This window comes from Accipiter gentilis, chromosome 33 (genome assembly GCF_929443795.1).
Source record: "Accipiter gentilis chromosome 33, bAccGen1.1, whole genome shotgun sequence".
Classification (NCBI taxonomy): domain Eukaryota; kingdom Metazoa; phylum Chordata; class Aves; order Accipitriformes; family Accipitridae; genus Astur; species Astur gentilis.
In genome coordinates this window covers 11,331,238-11,349,152 of record NC_064912.1, presented here as the reverse complement: position 1 = coordinate 11,349,152, position 17,915 = coordinate 11,331,238, and the positions used below count along the sequence as shown (strand labels likewise).

Here is a 17,915-nt window from a genome sequence, read left to right as displayed (position 1 = left end):
CTGGGCGCGGAGGTGTTGCCGTCGCCCTCGCCCTCGCCCTGAGGAGAGGCGGCGGCGCCCGCGGCTCCGCTCCGGTCCGGTCCGGTCCCGTCCCGTCCGCTGCGGCCCGGCCCAGCCCGGCGGGCGCCGCTGCCGCCATGTTGTGCCACGGGGAGGGCCTGCTGACCTCCCTCACGGCGCTGCTGGGGGTGGTGCTGGCGCTGAGCCGCAGCCCGGCGCTGGCCTGCCTGCTGACGGCCGGCCTCTACCTGGTGCTGCACCTCTTCAGCCTGGAGCCCGCCGCGCCCCAGAGCGCTCAGCGCGTCCTGCGGCCCCGCGGCGCCGCCGCCCGCATCGCCCACCGCGGCGGCGCCCACGACGCGCCCGAGAACACGCTGGCGGCCATCCGACAGGTCAGCACGGCGGGGCCCCACGGTGGCCGTGCCCGCCGCCCCTCCCCGAGCCCCTCCGGCCCCGGCCCGGCGAGCCGACCGCGCCGCGGCGGGCGCTGGGAGCGCGTTTAACGTGCCCGGCCGCCAAGCGACGTACGGGGCCTGGGACGAGGTTAGGAGTGCGAGGCAGAGCTGCCAAGCGCTCTGCAGAGACAGAGGGCGCCTCGGGGAGCCTGTCTCCCCGTAGGTCTGGTGTGCGAGAGACGGAAATCGGTGGGCGGTGATACGAGCCTGCGGGTTACGTGCGATAATCTGCCTTTTCGGCAGGCACCAAGCCCTCGTCACCCTGAATAGCTCCAGCTTCTTCCGACTTGCTGCACGAAGCTGTGTGGCTTGTCAGTCCTTCACCCACAAGCGGATTCAGAACAGTTTGATCAGATCTGGGTCTTGTGGGAACTGTGTTACATCCTTGGTGCTGCTGTATATTTTAGCAGTGCAGCAATAATGAAAGACTGTATTTTGCTGATGTTGTAATGGAATATTATAGAGTGGACAGCAACCTAGTAACAGGTTGTTTGCTTTTTAAGCCTTGAAGATCTGTAATGAGAATCCACAGTTATGGGAAAATCTGGTATTGCGAGAGCTTCACTGTGTACAGTCCTGCCATGAAACTTACTGCTGCCTCATCTGCGAGGCATCATGGTGCAGTCAGGGTTCAAAAGCTGAGAATCGTTTGAAATCGTGATTGGCACTCTCTCAAGTGTAGGGTATCTGTGATGATGAGATGTTGCTGCTCTGGTGGTTTCTTACCTTTGGGTGAGGCAGGGCTCTTTGTTCTGATAAATTCTGAAGCTGCACAATAGAGTTCGTTACTTGGCAGAGTAACCTCTAGTGCATACCTGACATTTGTCTTTCTGGTGCATTGGCCCTTTTCCCAGAAGGGCATTTGGCCTTCAGAACAATTCATCTTGCTTGCAGTTCACTCAGGTGCTTTTCTGAGGAGTTCCTGGGAAAGAGCCAGGGCAGGAGCAGGATGTATGAAATGTTCTAAGGCAGCCCAGCTGCTTATTGCTCTCTGATATGGGTATTCCTCAGATAGGAGCAGGGATTTGCCTACATACATCTACTATGTAGTACAAGCGTGGTAAGTGGTGCTTCTGGGAAGTTTTGTATCTGCTGCATATGGTGGATCAACCGTACTGCACGTGAATGGTAAATCTGACTCTTAAAGGAAATACTGCACCTGTGTGCCATAAAAAAAAGGGATGATAGCTTTTCCATGTGCAAGCAAAGACTTTGTGCTCTGATGGTCTGCTTGCTCTGATTCTGGCTTGTAAGTGTTAATCTATAAATTATCTAAACTGTAGGCATTTGCTTCCCTTCTCTTTTAGAAAGTAACATAACTTAACAACTTGGGAGTTATTAGGCCAGAAGGATATAGCAAGATTCTTTTCTGCATTTTTATCCTGAAACAGCCCCAATCCCAAGACTGAGACATTAACTCTATGTTTTTTTCTGTAAAATAGATTATATGCTTTCAGTTGGCTATGAATGCTTCTCACAATAACTTGGATAAAACCTGCTTTGTTCTGCAGATCAAGCTTACTGAAAGGAACATTAATAGTTTATGATTTTTTACCAGAATACAAACTAATTATAGCTGTACCTATATTAAATATATAAAGCTCTCTCTTCTGTTGTGTATGTGATTTATTTTTTTTTTTTTTTTTTTTTTTTAAGGCAGCTGAGAATGGAGCAACAGGTGTTGAGCTGGATCTTGAATTTACTGCAGATGGTGTTCCCATTCTAATGCACGATGAAACAGTAGAAAGAACAACTGATGGGTCTGGAAGATTGTGTGACTTGACTTTTGATGAAATTAGGAGGCTTAATCCATCTGCAAAACATAGGCTGTGGTAAATGAACTATTGCTATTCTGAAACTACTGTTTCAACAGTGAAAAAAACATTCTTGATAAACAGAATTATTTATTTGATCTATTACTGATGAAAACTTTTGTAAATTTAAGACTTAGTCCCATATGTTCATCCTCATTTGATTTTAGAAGTGTATGAGACTATATCTCCTTACCCATCTTTGCAATAGGAACTGTGAAGCAGAGTCAAGATAACTGGCTTTCAGGGACAAAATCCACGGGCACCTAATGTGAAACAGGTTAATCTCTACATAAGCCTCCCCTATATTGACTGCAGGACCCTGAAGATACTGGGCGTTTCCCTATATGTCAAAATTGGCTTGAGTAATTACTTCTAAAACTAATTTTATTCACATACAATTCTTGACTGATTGTGTCTTGGGGATTCTAAACATCAGGATTATACTGTTGAAAAGGAGCTAGACAGATTTCCTGGGTAGTCTGAGGTAGGAGCTGTGACCCCAGTGGCTGATTAGGTCCTTTCCAGTGGTATGCAGGGGAAGATATTTTTATACATTACTAAAATTTTGATGACAATGCAACTTTTAGAGTATTGTAAGTGAATCCGTTTTAGAGGAAGAACTTTTTGTGTGAGCTCCTGAGACACTGCATTAGGGATCTCCAGACTCTTATAAATGTGAGTCTGTGGTACAAGTAGCATCTTCCCTGTCTATTACTGGAAAGGTGATCACCTGAACCACACAGTGAGAACTTCCACATAGGCAGTTACCACTGATGAACTGTTGTTCACTCGCACCTCATCAGCAGTAATTTACTGGTGTGTGAAGCTGCTTCTCCTACATCCTCAGCTTGTCTTTCTTGTTCTGCCAGGATATGCATTTCTGGCTCAGGGCTAGGGAGTGCAGTCAAAGCAGGGTGAAGTGGGTGGATTGGTGGTCAGCAGTAGGGACTGAAGGCTTATTTGTGGTAGTTGAGGAAAGAGGTGAAGAACTGAGGTTAGTGTTTCGGTGTGGGACACGGGGTCAGTGAGCATCAGATTAGACCGTGAATTGGGAAGGATATAATTGTCTAGTGGGATTCTGGGGGAAGAGGAGATGTGCACATATCCCTCTACATGTGCAGCCTTTTACTGGGCGGGAGAGCTACCACTGCCATTGCTACTGGTGCCGGATCCCACCCCTAATACTAGTGTATCAGCAAATTATGTTTAGGAATCCCTAGGAAACAGCTTTTTGTAGTTGGGGATGTGTGTGCCCGTGTGTGCATATGTTTATCTTGACTGCATTCCAGTGAGGAGTTCTCCATTTCTACAGGAACAAATTCCAAGGTGAAAAGGTACCAACACTGAGAGAAGCTGTTGTGGAGTCTATGCATCGCAATCTTATAATCTACTTCGATGTCAAAGGCCATGCAAATCAGGTACCACTTACTGTATTAAGACACCTTCCTTCACCCTTTCTTTGGGTTTCTAACCTGGTTTTTTGTTGGTCTCAAACTGACACATGTGGTACAGTTCCTTCTCTAACATGAGTGAGACTGGGTCTGCTATTTGTGTCATCCAAAGCTGGGGTGTCAAAGCAAAGACAACATCTTCCCTCGTCCCATTCTGTTGTCCTGGGAAGCTGCAACTTAAAATTAGCATGAGTCTTGTGTGTGTGTTGAGTTCAGCTCACGGCACCATCATGAAACAAAGCAAAGTGAATTCCCTGCCTGTGCTGAGGGGACCTAGTATCTCATCTTCAGCCTCCAACTAAGGATCCTGCTTGTCTATAATTTGCATTATGAAGGGAGAGACAGGTGATCAATCATTAACATTTTATGCAAATTAGAATGTTTTTTTTCTTTAGCATAGCAAAATATGGAAATTAATTCATTTTTCCCCTTGAACTAAACCCTAGGTAGTACTTCAGAATTATATCCACAATATGTTTAAGGGTATTTCAAACACTGAGAATGCTACTCATTGCTGTAAACAGAATCATGAAAAGGACTTTTGTGGCAAAACCCAAAATGTCATTTCTGTGTTAATGGTATAAACACAATGCTGTTTTTCTTCTCCCTCCTTTCATTTCAGTCTTGTTACGCAAAACAGGAAAGTATTTTTAAAGGGGATTATTCTAAAATGACTTTGTAGTGTAAAGTAAATATGAGTGTATATACTTATATAACATCTGTGTGTATCTCTAATTGGCAGGCAGTTGACGCCCTAAAACAACTCTACCTGGAATTTCCACGTTTGTATAACAACAGCGTAGTCTGTTCTTTCATGCCAGACGTTGTTTATAAGGTGATGTTTCCTAAAAGTTTATTTTGGATTTTTTTAGTTCTGTCTGGGAATTTCAGTAAGATTTACAAGTCCCAGTTCCAGATGACTTTTGGGTTGTTAAAATTGCCAAGACTTTTAAAAACAAGTGAAGCATAAATTGTAAGTCTCCTGCATAATCTCATCAGATCACTCTGTGCTTATTAGATGCACATATGAATCTACAGCAATTCCCTCCATTCTGAAAGCTATGTAGAAAAAAGTGCATCACTCCTACAGTTGGCATATGGCCAGGCATCTGTGCGCAAGGTACCTGTTAAATAAACCTCATATTTTTATGTGAATGTAGACTATTCTTAAAACTGTTTCCTAATTCTCATTGCCAAATCCATTTACTATGTATTTTATTCTATTGTCTGACTGTTACGCAATTTTTTTTCACATAGGAGCAGTTGTTTATTCAGTATGTTTGAAAGAAGAATCAGTAAAATTTCATGAACAGCTTTCTAAAAGAGTTACAAAAGAATCTGGGGGGAAAGGGGTGAAGGCTTCCAGTAGAGCTGCAAATGCAAGCTAGCACTTTGTATCTAACCTCTCCCAATTTATATTTAACGCAGCTTGGCTTTTGTATGAATTACAGTCTTTCGTCCTTGATCTTCCAGATGAGACAAGCTGACAGAAATGTTGTAACAGCACTAACACACAGGCCTTGGCATCTGAGTCATTTTGGAGATGGGACACCCCGTTTCAGTTCCTCCTGGAAACATTATTTGTATATGATGATGGATGTCATTCTAGATTGGAGCCTACACAGTTTCTTGTGGCGATTATGTGGGGTTTCAGCTTTCCTCATACAGAAAAATTTTGTTTCTCAGTAAGTGTTAAAGCTAGCTGATACAGCAGGAGGCAGTAGCATTCTATTAGTATATAAGGGTGGAGTTAACATAGTATATGTTAATCAATATGTTCCATTTAGTGTTGTTTAAGGTTGTTTAGTTTCTTTACTGCATGCTGTTTTATTATTTCAAGTCTCTATCTTCTCAATCTGTGTTTTTATCTTATGTTAGATCCTAAGTTTAATCTCAAAGAGGAAGAAAACTGTTGCTTTTGCCTGTTTACAATAATAAAATGCAAAAAGATGATGTTGGAAAAGATGACACACTATCGTTCTTGATGTGATACTGATGTAAGACTAAAACTCAGTTGTAGCCTCAGCACTGTCTGCCTTAAATATGGTAGCATCAGCCTTCCTCTTACGGTGTCTTTGTTCATTGCAGAGAGTATGTGAGGCAGTGGTCTTCAAAAGGAATTCAAGTGGTTGCCTGGACAGTGAACACATTTGCAGAAAAAAGCTACTACGAAAGTGTCCTTGAATCCAGCTACATCACTGACAGCTTGGTGGAAGACTGTGATCCTCATTACTAGACCTGTGCTTTGTAGACACTCACCACCCTGAATAAGCTATCTTACTCGGACAGGTCTGAATTCACCATCGAGGGGGTATCTGCTAATGCAGACGGGACCACTGATGATAGTTTGGGAAAAGGAGGAGCAGTAGTTTACTTCTGCTGTATGGTCAGATTTGGAATGCAGAAAACCCTTCTGTTGCAACACCAGACAAAGCTGAGGTGCAACCACCTTTGCAGTCTGAGGACACGGCACCGTAATGTAGAAAGATCAGATTTGACAAGCGAACTGGGCAGTACACTGTGTGTGCAGGTTGCTTTATAATTCTCAGACTATTGCTTTGTTTTGTTTAAATCTTGGTTATAAAGTCATATCAGCAATTTTTGGTGGCAAAATTTAAATTCATACCTTGATTTTAGTAATTTAAAGAGTCTGCTCCACAACTGTATAATAATTTGAGGTTCATTTATGGCATCTTAAAAATGTCTACGTTGCTGTTCTCAAAAAAGAACCTGAAAATAATGGTGCCAAAATAGAGGGTGAGTATATTTCCCTCCTACTGCAAGGAAAGATGGCTGTGCTGCATCTTGACAAGGAAAAGAAAGCCAGCTTTCCATGTTCAATGTGAAGACTATGAGAATTAATGAATAAAACTTGAGCATCTTCCTATCTTCCAGACTTTTTAAAAGGACAAAGGGAAGATAGAAGATTGCATATTCTAATGATACGGCACATGAATGTATTTTTATAAGAAAGCTATATATTAAGCGCTGGTAGTAGTAGAACAAGTAGAGCTGAAATGTCTTTTTATTTTGCTTATTGTTTGCGTGATTGAAGGGTACTCACAAGGATATGTGGGAAACTAATCCAGATCTAACTTGAAATCAAAAGCGTCTGTGGTTACAATAAACAAGTATCTGATAGCTGACAGGTATGGTATTCTTTATCAGCTGTGCACCAGTAGACTGATGTCAAATGTCAAAATTAGTGCAGGTTCCTTGCTATTTTTTCTAACAAGTAAGACCCCCAGCTGTTCTCATCACAGCTACCATCAACGTGCCGTGAACAATTTTGGCTCTGCTTTGGAAGGAGCTGGTAGTTAGAGACGATGGTCAATGATTAGCAAGAGCAGAAAACTCCTGTGGAGCCTGCCCGAACATAAATTAGACCACCTTTTCTTAATGGCCAATACATGGAATTACTAAGTTTAATAATTTAATTTCAGAAGAATGTGATACTAATTTCAACAGAAATGAGGAATTTGAACTTTTAACTGACTGGTTACCTGCTGCAGGTCATTCAGACCTAATCTCAGAAGATACCTTGGACTGCATGTGTAGCGATTTGTATGTTTGACTAGAAAGCGTAACCATGTTTCAGTAAGGTAGTTCCTTGTGCTACTTCAGTGCTGTTGAACTCCTTGTTTCCAGGTTGCTGTGTTTTGGCTGACTGTGTTTTGTGTTTTGTGCAGCACTGTACCCTGGGTGATTGCTTTAGGATGTGCTAGGGGAAGGCTGTGCTCACCAGAAACAGAAGAGCGCATTGCATGGATTGGTGGTGCAGTGCGGTACATTGCTTTGGATATAAATGTTCTTGATAGTGTGCCTGACAGCCAGTTAGTGCTCATGCACAGAGCCAACTGAAATTTTTAAAAAAACCCTTCCATAAAAGAGGCAAAAGGTAATAACAAAAATCAAAATCAGTCATTGGTGGAAAGAACTACACAACTGTCCCAATTAAGGGAAGTCCAAACTTCTGAATTAGCAGCAGATTAACGCTACCTTCTGCACAGGGTGATGTATCTTGAGCTATATGTAAGCACAAAGAAACACAGGAGTAAAGAGGTGGTTTTTCCTGTCAGGATGATGAGAGCCCCTTCAGTTCATGTCACTCATCCACCTGGCACTGCAGAACCAACAATCTCAGTCTTGTGCACATCCTATAGCATGTGTACGTTACGCCCTCAACCAGTTTCTGTCCAGCCACTTCATGAGTGCCGTAGCCTCTACCTTTCCTGCTGTGCTCTACAGGCGCTCCCGAGCGGCCATCGGACCATCGGAACAGCAAGTGCCCCTTCATGGCAAGTGGCCCTTGCTCCAACGGTCCATTTTTTGTTGCTGCTTGAGTTGTTGGCACTGTGGAGTCACTGTCCCCAGTGCAAATGCTAGGCCCATTTTCACTGTTCATGGCCAGACTCCACAGCTATATGTGCAGAAAACATAGTAAAATTGAATCTCTGGTCTTGCACTGTGTGTAAAGTTTGTCCTTTTTTCTGTACCTTTGGTGGCTGTTTTGGGGTTGTCCTTTTAACCTAAATTATGAGCATGAGGAAAAGATGTGCCTCTTTCCTAAGGGATTTTTATGTCCAAAGGAATGAGGGAGGGATAAACCAGGCAGTAGTGGAAAATAGGCTAAAAAAAATTATCATCATGGCAAAGTTCTGGCTCTGGACAAAAAGAAGCTGCATGAAGTGTCTCAAAGGCATATACAATAAATAAGTAAAAAAAACCTCAATTGTGTTACTTCCAATCTATCCTTTACTGGAAGAGAGATGTGTAAACTTCTTGGTTACAAGCAGTGGTTTTACACAGATGAGAATTTTGGTAGTAGTTACTCTTAAAAAAGAGTTCTGATAACTTTTAATACCAAAGCTGCTTTTGAGTGACTAATAAACTGTAAAAATGGCTCAGAAAAGTGAAAATGGAATAGAAGCTTAACCTGGTTCACACAAGTTATTTTGCAGCCATTACGATGTCTCAGTCATTAAAAACAACTGCACTTTAATTTCCATCTACTTTTAACTAATACTTCACTTTTGGTTTAGATCAGATGAAAGCAGTTTGTACAATATAACTGATATAAAAATATTTTAGGCCAAAGCTTTTATTTACAATTAGGCACAAGTTTCCTTCTATTTAGTCACCAAGTGACCAGCTGTGGGGGGACCCTTACTGTACCCGAGGTAAGGACCAGTCCTGGGGGAAGGCTGGCTGTCCCCAGAGTATCACTGCTTCAAAAACAAACCAAACACACAGGATATTCCCTGCCATTGCAAACTGCAGTCAGGGTGCATTTTGCAATCTCTGCTTCTATTTTTTTCTTCCATTTAAGGGTTAAAAAACGTTTGAATGGTTCTTTCAGTCCTTAGTGCAATGGAGTATTGCTTTCTGTGGAACCTCAGTCAATGACTTAGCATTTATTATTGATTGTGCCTGCTCACGGTTGAAAATCTTCATCGTCACCTTCATCTTCCCACTGAGCTGCTTCTCTAGCACGCAGAGCGAGTGCCATGGCCTCAGACATGCCGGGCCTGCTGCTGGACTCGGATTTCTCTGAATCTGTTTTTCACAAAGGAAGTAACGTTAACTGGGCTGGTGTCAGTATAACCATCACCAGCCCCTCCCCCCCATTAAAAAGCCCCATGCTATTTAAGTATCTCATCTGTCAAGTATTTGGAATGAAGTTACTTATTTGTGTAAACCAGGAATAGTTTGGGCTACCACGCAAGTTTCCATAGCTTTTTTTATTCCAGACATACAATGTCCTAGGGACTCTACATCATTAATAACCTCTTCTAAGCTTCACACCAAGATGGGAAGTATATATCTAATGTGATGTAACACTTGCCTGTGGCTGCTTGCATAAGACAAAATGGCTCATTTATCCACAGAAATTCAGCTCTGGTATACAGAAGCTTGTGATCAGTCTTCAGCAGTCACCACCAACACCGCAACAAGCTACCAATAAGCACATCCTACAGAAAACGTTTACCCCAGAAAGCCAGTCTTTTTGTTTTCTCTTTACACAAGATGCTAAAATTCTGTGTCTCTTGCATCAAGCTGTTATATGCTGTGTCTATAATGTATCAAACGTTTTTACTGAGCTGAGCTTCTAAGAACTGCTTTCTGTGTTTAACATTGGTTGCTCACCTGGTGGGAAGCCAGTCCCCCTCAAGATCCCAGCAGAAGAGGGATACTGAAAAAAAACATTCGCAAGTAGATTTAGGTCAGTGTTTCCCTCATGTGCCTGTTACCTTGTATTTAAAAAGATACCAGTTACCTGTAACAAAACCATACTCTCCAGATCTTAAGCAGGTCTGTGAGTATGAGTATTCCAACAGCTATTCTGACTGCATTTTTGTACCTGTTCAAATCAATCTTTAAAATTATTTCTATACATATACCATGTCCTCTTTGTTCAACATACACCCATTGTCAATAGCATGCCCCCAGGTTCTGTGTAGGGAAATCTAGTGGAAACTTCGACCATCTCACCTCATTGTAGGATGCATTTTGATTTCTATCAAACGCCCTTCCTGGGTAGCCTGACGCTTGCTCGGCAGGTCGCCCGGATGGGTAGTACGAAGAGGAGCTTCTCTAAAAGACAGAATACTTGGCATTAGCAGTACTATATTCTGGCCTCCAACCATGACTTTATGGTCAGCACTACTCACACCCAAGGCTATTGCCCTTGTTTTAAGGAGATGGCTCTTCTACTAGACCCACAATGAGATTATTCTGCCATCTTCTTTTGAAATCTCACTTTTAACAACTACAAGAATATCTACATTTTGTAGGCTATCCAACCCCCCCATCAGGAGTCCCACTCATGACCCTGGACATGGCCACAGGGTTGTCTAGTGTTTGAAAATGACCAGCACACAGAAAATGCCCATTGACTTTAAGCTCCCCTCTCTGAAGTCAATATTTATTTGTATTTATTTATATTATCACATTAATGATGGCCAGTCATACAGGGGAATTTGGGGGGGGGGGGGGGGGGGGGAGGCTGAGGGAGGGAGGGGAGCCTAACAAACCCTTTTTCTTCACCAGCATGTAGGTCAAAGAGTTTTCACTCAACCCAAATAAAGACTGCACAGCAAAATACATGCACATTTTAACACTAATTTGATGGCTCAGCAGGCAGGATTGACTTGAAAAATAAATTCAAGTTTAAGATGTTAGATGTCTACCTTGATGTTGTATGGGATTTAAAATGGGGTGAGGTCAAAGCACTTGGGTTTATCTCAGCTGAAAAGACTGGAGGGGTGCACAGACTATAAACCCCTGAGGAAATCCAGGGTCAGGGGAAGAAGGCAGCCTCCTCCTTAGTCTAGGCAAGGTTCAAGTGTGGCCGAACCCTTTACTGACCATCACTGCACTCCTAGATTAGGAACATTTTCTTGTAGTTTCATAATCATAAATAATGCCTAGTGAGGACAATGACTTTTCTATATCCTTCCTAGGCTAAATTCCAGTCTGGAACAAATAGTTAGGAAATTTCCATGGTATCCTTTAGCTGTCTGGAGTTAACTAGTAATCAATCAACTTAGGTGAAGTTTTAAATACAGACATATCCCAAAATGGCAGCCTATTTGCAAGGCTAGAGGAACCCCGTGAAATCGTACCAAGCATGTAATTGAAAGAGCAGTATCTGAACTATCAAACTGACCTGCTGGTCTTGTCCTCTTGGCGCAGATGGGTTTTGGTCTACTCTTTGCAGTGCCCATAGGTTGTCAAGTAAAAATTTTTTATCTTTTCCTTCCTATAGTTAAGACACATTTGATCATTAGCTGGAATGGACTAATCATCCTTGAGAGGCTCAAGGCCTATAAGTAACCATTGACCAGAATAGTCATTAAAATTCCTTTTATTCTGTCTACAGAGGGAGCTGCAGCAACACAGCTTGAAGGTAAAATTATTTTGCAACAACTCTATTTGTGAGTTAAGTTTCCCTGCAATTCACACGGGGGAGGGCTCCCACCCTCCCTTGAACCATCATAGGAAAAGCAGATTACAGCTCCACAATAGCAGGATGAGACAATCAACAAGAAAGCCAAATTAAAAAAAAAAAAAGAAAAGCTGAAAGTCAAACTTACATTAGCAATTTGCTTTTTAAAGAGTTTGGTCATGGTCTTTCTTGCTTCTATCATTTGCCACTGAAGATAAGTAATAATTCTAAACCAAACCAAAACAAAACAAAAGTCCAACATATGAGCACTCATACCCATGAGAATTTCCTCCTAGTCATTGCCTAAAAAATGTTATCTTGTTTATTTTATCCATTAGAAGATATATATACATATATCTATACATGCATATATATGCATATACATATATATACACACAGAGATATATTAAAAAAAGTATGTATACAATTTCACAAGGAATGGCAAACACATGAAACAACTTAAGACATTGTCTTGGAAAAGACCCAAAGATTGACAGACTTGTATTCAAGATGAGAGGTACAATTAAAGTAAGTCAGCAATACAAGGTGCATTTCAGATAATAAATACGAACCTAATGCTCTTACCCAACTTTGTGTCATTTGCTTAGACACATGCCTGGACCTTAAATCACGATAGTGAATACTTATTGCTTCCAGGCCATTCCTGGTCCCACTAGAATGAGTGGGAACTTGTTTTATGAAAACAGGTTTGGACTCTTAAGTGAGTGCATAGCCCATGCTAGGAATATCAAGCAGTACAGCTAAAACATCAAACCCTACCAGTGAGCACATAGCTTAATATGCATAGTTTTGCCAAAATAATTTATTTCAGCCAAGGGGACAGTATGTGAATTTACCTGAGATTAGCTGGAAGCAGACTGCAACCTACTTACTAGCATTCCCCCATATGGTGTGCTCACTTTGACATGCTGCCTGTGCACCACCTTGCCCTTCCACTGCAGCGTACCTAGGGTAGTTCAGTTATTCTTTACATGGTATCATCTCCTCTAACGACTCCACTGATGAGAAATGGTCAGAAAAGACAAAGCAACCATCTCCCAAACTTCTAGTTTTTATGTCACTCAAGGTCCTAGTATAGATCTGGCCTGTATTGCCTGTGCTTGTGAAAGCTTGCTCTTTCCCTACTGATTTATTCACCTTGGGGAGCGGGGGTGGGGGGTGGGGGGGTGGGGGTGGGGATGGGGCGTGATGTGCAATTTATCCTGCCAACTGTATGCAGTATGTTCCCTTTTGCTGATGTTCCTAAAGCTAAGTGTCCCAGTGGTAATAAGATCTGGAGCCTAGGCAGTACTAGACTAGAAATATTAAATTAAAAACAGTGTATCCTACGGTTAGCATGAAGCTGGTTTGTAAAGAGCTTTGGCATCCTAACATAAAAGGATACTTCAAATACGTGCATTTCTAATATATTAACCATTTCTGATGCTTTAAAATGAACTTTGTAAATTTTTTTTAATGAAGAATGGCTATGGCATAGCCAGTTTTTTCCACTTCAGGTCCTTTTCCAGTGCTTTTCATTAGCAGGTACTTACAAGACAACAACAGAGAGGCCGAAGAAGAAAAGTTCACTGCTAATTAAGTTACGGTAGATCCACACTACCCATTTTGAGGCAGTGTAATTTTCCAGTATTTCTACCCACTCAGAGACTGCAGCGTACATAGAAGACAAACCTCTGAAAGGACCACATTCTTCTGAAGGTTTTATCCTGAAAGTGTGAGAAAACAGCTACTTCAGGCTTCATATATTAAACAGTGATTTAGCTAATATTGTGATTTTGTACAGCAATATGCTCGTTAGTTTGCTATAGCCCTCTGCTCTCTTTGGACCCTCAGGGAACTTCCATGATCTATGTTTGATTTTTAACTTGGGTCACTCTCCAGCCATTAAAATGCCCACCCCAGACTACACAGTGAGAGAGAAAAGACCTTGCTGCAATGGATTGGGATCAAGCCCTGTAAATACAATCTTGACCTAAACATAACAAGTCAATCACTGTAACGCAAACTACAGCAAATTGAAAATCTGGATTTTCAAAGTTTCACCACAGGTGTTTAAAGGAACCATCATTTCACCCTGCCTTCGAGGACATGAGTCAGAAGATTTCACTACAGATTTCACTAACAACAGGATGTGGTGAACTAAGGCAGCCCATAGCAAGAATTAACATTTTCAGGTAGGCTGAAATAGGAAAACGTTGTTTGCTTTGAAATTGAACCACTCCAGACAGTCTGAAATTCCCACTTGCCATCTGGAAGTGTTTGCTCTGAAATATTTCATCCCACCCAGTTTCATGTGTAGCCACCTGTCTTTCTAAATCTTGAAATCACATGGCTGAGAATTGCCAAGAAAAAGAAAAGGGCTATCCATGCTGCCCTCAATTACTCTGGCCGGAGTAACATGTACATATATGAAGCAGCTTAAAAATTCTGGTAACAACCAAGATGCATTATTGCAGAGGTCAGTACTGCCTGCAAAAAGAGCCTCTGAAGTTTGTAAATAATCCAGAAGTTGACCTCAATTAAGTTTTTCCAGGTGTTTCTCCACTGCAGAGCCAATATGGCCTATAACATAAATAAGTCCAGGAAACAGGACTAGGTTGCAGATGCTTTTAAGGAGAAGGAAAAGACAAATTTGCCATGATATTTAAATAGGAACCCAAAACTTCAAGGTAACTTTGTGTCTCCTCCCACTTTCTTAGGGGACAAGTTACTGCATTAAACACATCCTTGCAAACTCACTGAGCATGTCTTGTTTTCAGAATACAGAACATCTCATGAACATCTGAAACCTTCCATTAGCAATTAATATAGCTTTCTCTATAGAAAAATGCAGATTCTTCTGGCTGGTATCAGGTCACACAGCGTAACATAGTAGGCTTGAATGCCAGTGACCTTCCATACCTCCAGACAGTGACTCCAATGACAGACAGAACTCCAAGAAAGGAAGGGAAAAACAGCAGGAACATGAAGGATGTTGTCATTTGAGCAGTTCTCCAGACTTTGCGAGGGGGTTGGCAATTCATCAACAGACTGACCTTTAAAGAGATTAAGGTACACTGACTCTTAGAATGGTGTTACCTGCCACTTCAACTTTAAATTGATGTTTAAGTCAATGCCACTGAAATTGCTGGTCACAATTGCTAGAATAGCATCTATCAAAAGTTTCCAAGAACTATTTTTATATGAATTTGATAGATATACTGTAGTTTGAGAAAACTTCAAGAATATAGTCTTTAAATAGTAAGAAGCAAAACAAGGTTCTGATGGGTTTTTCAGGACTCTGTTGAGTAGAGTTTGCTCTTGTAGCATACGCAAGCCTACTGTTCAGGGAAGTTTGAATCAATCTTTCTAACTATAGCTTTGTTGTTCTACATTCAACACTACAAACTGTTCAATGACCCAACAATCTAGTCATACTACTGAGACAAGGAATTCTGAAAAGAAGAAACTTCCACCATGATCTTTAGCTGAATCACCCCACTTGCACTTAGATAACTTGGGGGGGATGGAGAGGGTGTGCTGAGGAGTAAGTGGGAAGCTAAAGTCACAGCCACAGGCTGAATGTCTATATTGACATTTGCACTTGTACACCGTTAATTGCCCAGCCTTTATTTTTATGACTTTATTCTCTCCCCTTTCTAACTGTGCTCTTAACCCCTCCTATAACCCTTCCACACTTTTTGCCCCTCTCAAATTTCACAGGTGTGTAATTCAAGGGCGTGCATCTAAATTGTGTTCCTTCAAAGCAACACACACCCCAAACCCAATAAAAAAAAACCCCTGCTCCCCTAATTGCAAACCCCCACAGCCTCCAGACAAAATCAGCACTTTAACACAATGAATTCTGCCCAAATTTTAAACAGTGTAAGTTTATGATGACTACATGTAAAGCTTGTTACCTTTTTCACATAAAATACTATAGAAAATGATATCATCTGGATACCAGGCAGCAGAGGTGAGAAGAGGATACCAATCCTACAAGAAAGAATTTATAAGAGAAAAGTTAAATCTTCACTATTCACCACACAGCTCTCAATGCACTGAAAACAGAAAATATCACACCAAATTCATACACAGTTAGTGTTTGTTTATTTGGAAATGTAATTATATTAACAATCATCCTGTAACAGTAAGTCAACTTTTAAAAATATGCAACTTCAAACATACATACCTATATACATGCCTGCAAAACTCTGTTGTAATTGGAGTAACATACTCATTCTTAGAAATAAGGCATCTTTTCCAGGGTTTAATACTGAGACTACCTCAACAGGAACACCATCCCAGTGGGGAAGAAAACAAAACTCTAGGATGTTCCTTTTACAGGTTTCTCCCAGACCAGGTGGCCACAGGGTAAACTACTGACTAAAGTTATTGTTATTACCTGCGTAATTACACAGAGAACTGGCAAGTCACAATCCTTACAAAGGTACTTAATATGTCATCTCAGGCATTTATACTGTTCTTTTCCCCATGATGGGAAGCACCCAGAAATGTCACAATAAGAATGTTCCATGGTATTTCTAAGTGCAAATGAAGTTTTGGCCATAAATGTAACACTTACCAGGTCAAAGTCTGTGCATAGATCAAATCTAAAACATTTCGTCCGATATCAAATTCTGGCAGCCCCAGGCTCACACAGACTGTAGTTCCAATAATTCTGAGGAAAAAAACCCAACAAACCCACAGCACAATAGCATCTGCTAAACGATAAAACCCTTTGTAGAAATCTCTACAAATGACCTCCTGAATACACTCATCAATGATGTGGGGCTGCATTAACCACGTCATGCAAAACAGCCACAGCTTGTTGATTAGAGAGCACATCAAAAATAAAACAGAATTTGGCAAAAGCACATTCCCATAACACATAGCAGGGTTGAAATAAGACCTAGGATATTTTTGATGCAACTGCCCCCCCCAAAAAAAGAAAAAAAAAAGATTTGTAACTATATCAGAAAAGTATGCTTATGCTTAAAACAGTTGAAAAGGCAAGTTGCCTCAGTACAAAACTGTAACAGCTTTTCAGTTCCTGAGTCCTGAGAATTTTCAGCCTTAATCAAAAAACTGAATCTTGTAGACTGATACTCTTAATATATCCTAAAGTATATCCTACTTCAAACTAACTGAGGTTGCAGGTAGCTGAGACATAGACAGGTAAGCAAGTACTCAGAGGATTCCTAGTGAGGACCAACAATCCCTTTTTATCACCTCTTTTTTCCTGAGCTGGGGAGATTCAGTTTCTGCTTGTTGTAGCAAGAACTTTAAAGATTTTGGTAACTATCCAATTTTGCCTTCAATACAGGTCTTGGTACCACCTTATCAGCTGCATCATCAACAGTGTTTCAGGGCTGGGCTTTCAGGGGGTTACTCTGAATACATACAAATAAATAGGAGCAATTGTACTTTTAATCTTTCACAGCTCTAAGTCTGGTGCTTTTGCACAGCTTAGTGGAGGACATTCATCAGAGCTGACACTGCAGTTTTGATACTGTGACCTTTTGCTGGGAGGTGGTTTCCTACCTGAACAGAATGAGAACAGAAGGAGGATTAAAGTACACTGGCAAAAGCTGTGGAGAAAAAGTCTTCAAGAGCTTCTCAATGTTTTTTTTTGTGTTGATTTAACATAAAGTTAACAAAGTCCTACCTTGTAAACCAGTCTTGCTCACATCATGTGCAAAGGGCAAACAATGGATCTCCTACACAAGTATGGCCAGGAACCCTAAATGTTCTGTAGAGCTGGCAAGCACTTAAATACTTAAATATGACCTTAAGTCATAAATAGTGTTTGGCAATACGAAGGTACACACAGCAGATGTCAGAAGTAACTGACTTTTTGCTTACACACTTAGCTGTATTCACATTCAGTTGAAAATACTTTCTCCTTACCATGCTGCAGACCTCTACACTTGAGAATCATATTACATCCTTAATAAGACTGATTAAAGTAAGATTTTAAACTTGTGTCCATTCTGTAAAGTGATGAAACTAAGAGGAAAAAAATTACAGGGGGACATACCAAGGAAAGCCAGCAGTGTTCCTGTGCATATGCAGAAAAGCAAGGTTTTCTGCTTGAGACACCTGGTCCTTTGCCATCCTATTCAGGAGATCCATGGGAGTACAATGCAGCTTCCTCCCTGCCTGTATTTCCATCTCCAAAGGAAAAAAGGACACATTGGGAGAGTAGAACGGTACACCCTCTGACCTCCTCCTAAGAAGGAGCTGC

The 17,915-nt window shown here is 41.4% G+C and overlaps 2 protein-coding genes across 5 annotated transcripts in view; one reads left to right on the top strand and one right to left on the bottom strand.

The window, feature by feature from the left end:
- The first annotated feature begins 59 nt into the window (after positions 1-59).
- GDE1 (glycerophosphodiester phosphodiesterase 1) lies at positions 60-6,866 on the top strand. Of its 3 annotated transcripts, XR_007504563.1 has the most exons (7): positions 60-392; positions 2,112-2,287; positions 3,582-3,687; positions 4,463-4,555; positions 5,194-5,405; positions 5,599-5,717; positions 5,809-5,919. XR_007504563.1 is itself a non-coding variant. In XM_049791725.1 (6 exons), exons 1-6 carry the CDS (start codon positions 138-140, stop codon positions 5,954-5,956), a joined length of 990 nt encoding a protein of 329 aa, XP_049647682.1. In that variant the 5' UTR covers positions 60-137; the 3' UTR covers positions 5,957-6,866. The 3 variants fall into 3 exon arrangements, 2 of the variants coding, with proteins under 2 accessions (XP_049647682.1, XP_049647683.1); XM_049791725.1 differs by lacking the exon at positions 5,599-5,717 and having other exon boundaries at positions 5,809-6,866; XM_049791726.1 differs by lacking the exon at positions 5,599-5,717 and having other exon boundaries at positions 331-392; positions 2,116-2,287; positions 5,809-6,866.
- Positions 6,867-8,139: 1,273 nt separating this feature from the next.
- The window catches only part of TMC5 (transmembrane channel like 5), a 33,932-nt gene continuing 24,156 nt past the window's right edge, over positions 8,140-17,915 (bottom strand). For both annotated transcript variants that reach the window (XM_049791718.1, XM_049791719.1), the window contains 9 exons: positions 16,254-16,349; positions 15,589-15,664; positions 14,591-14,724; positions 13,222-13,395; positions 11,817-11,895; positions 11,390-11,482; positions 10,213-10,314; positions 9,868-9,913; positions 8,140-9,276 (listed from right to left, as the gene is read on the bottom strand). In XM_049791718.1, the coding sequence (XP_049647675.1) occupies positions 9,155-9,276; positions 9,868-9,913; positions 10,213-10,314; positions 11,390-11,482; positions 11,817-11,895; positions 13,222-13,395; positions 14,591-14,724; positions 15,589-15,664; positions 16,254-16,349 (922 nt within the window). In that variant the 3' untranslated portion in view covers positions 8,140-9,154. The remainder of the gene's footprint in view (positions 9,277-9,867; positions 9,914-10,212; positions 10,315-11,389; positions 11,483-11,816; positions 11,896-13,221; positions 13,396-14,590; positions 14,725-15,588; positions 15,665-16,253; positions 16,350-17,915) is intronic.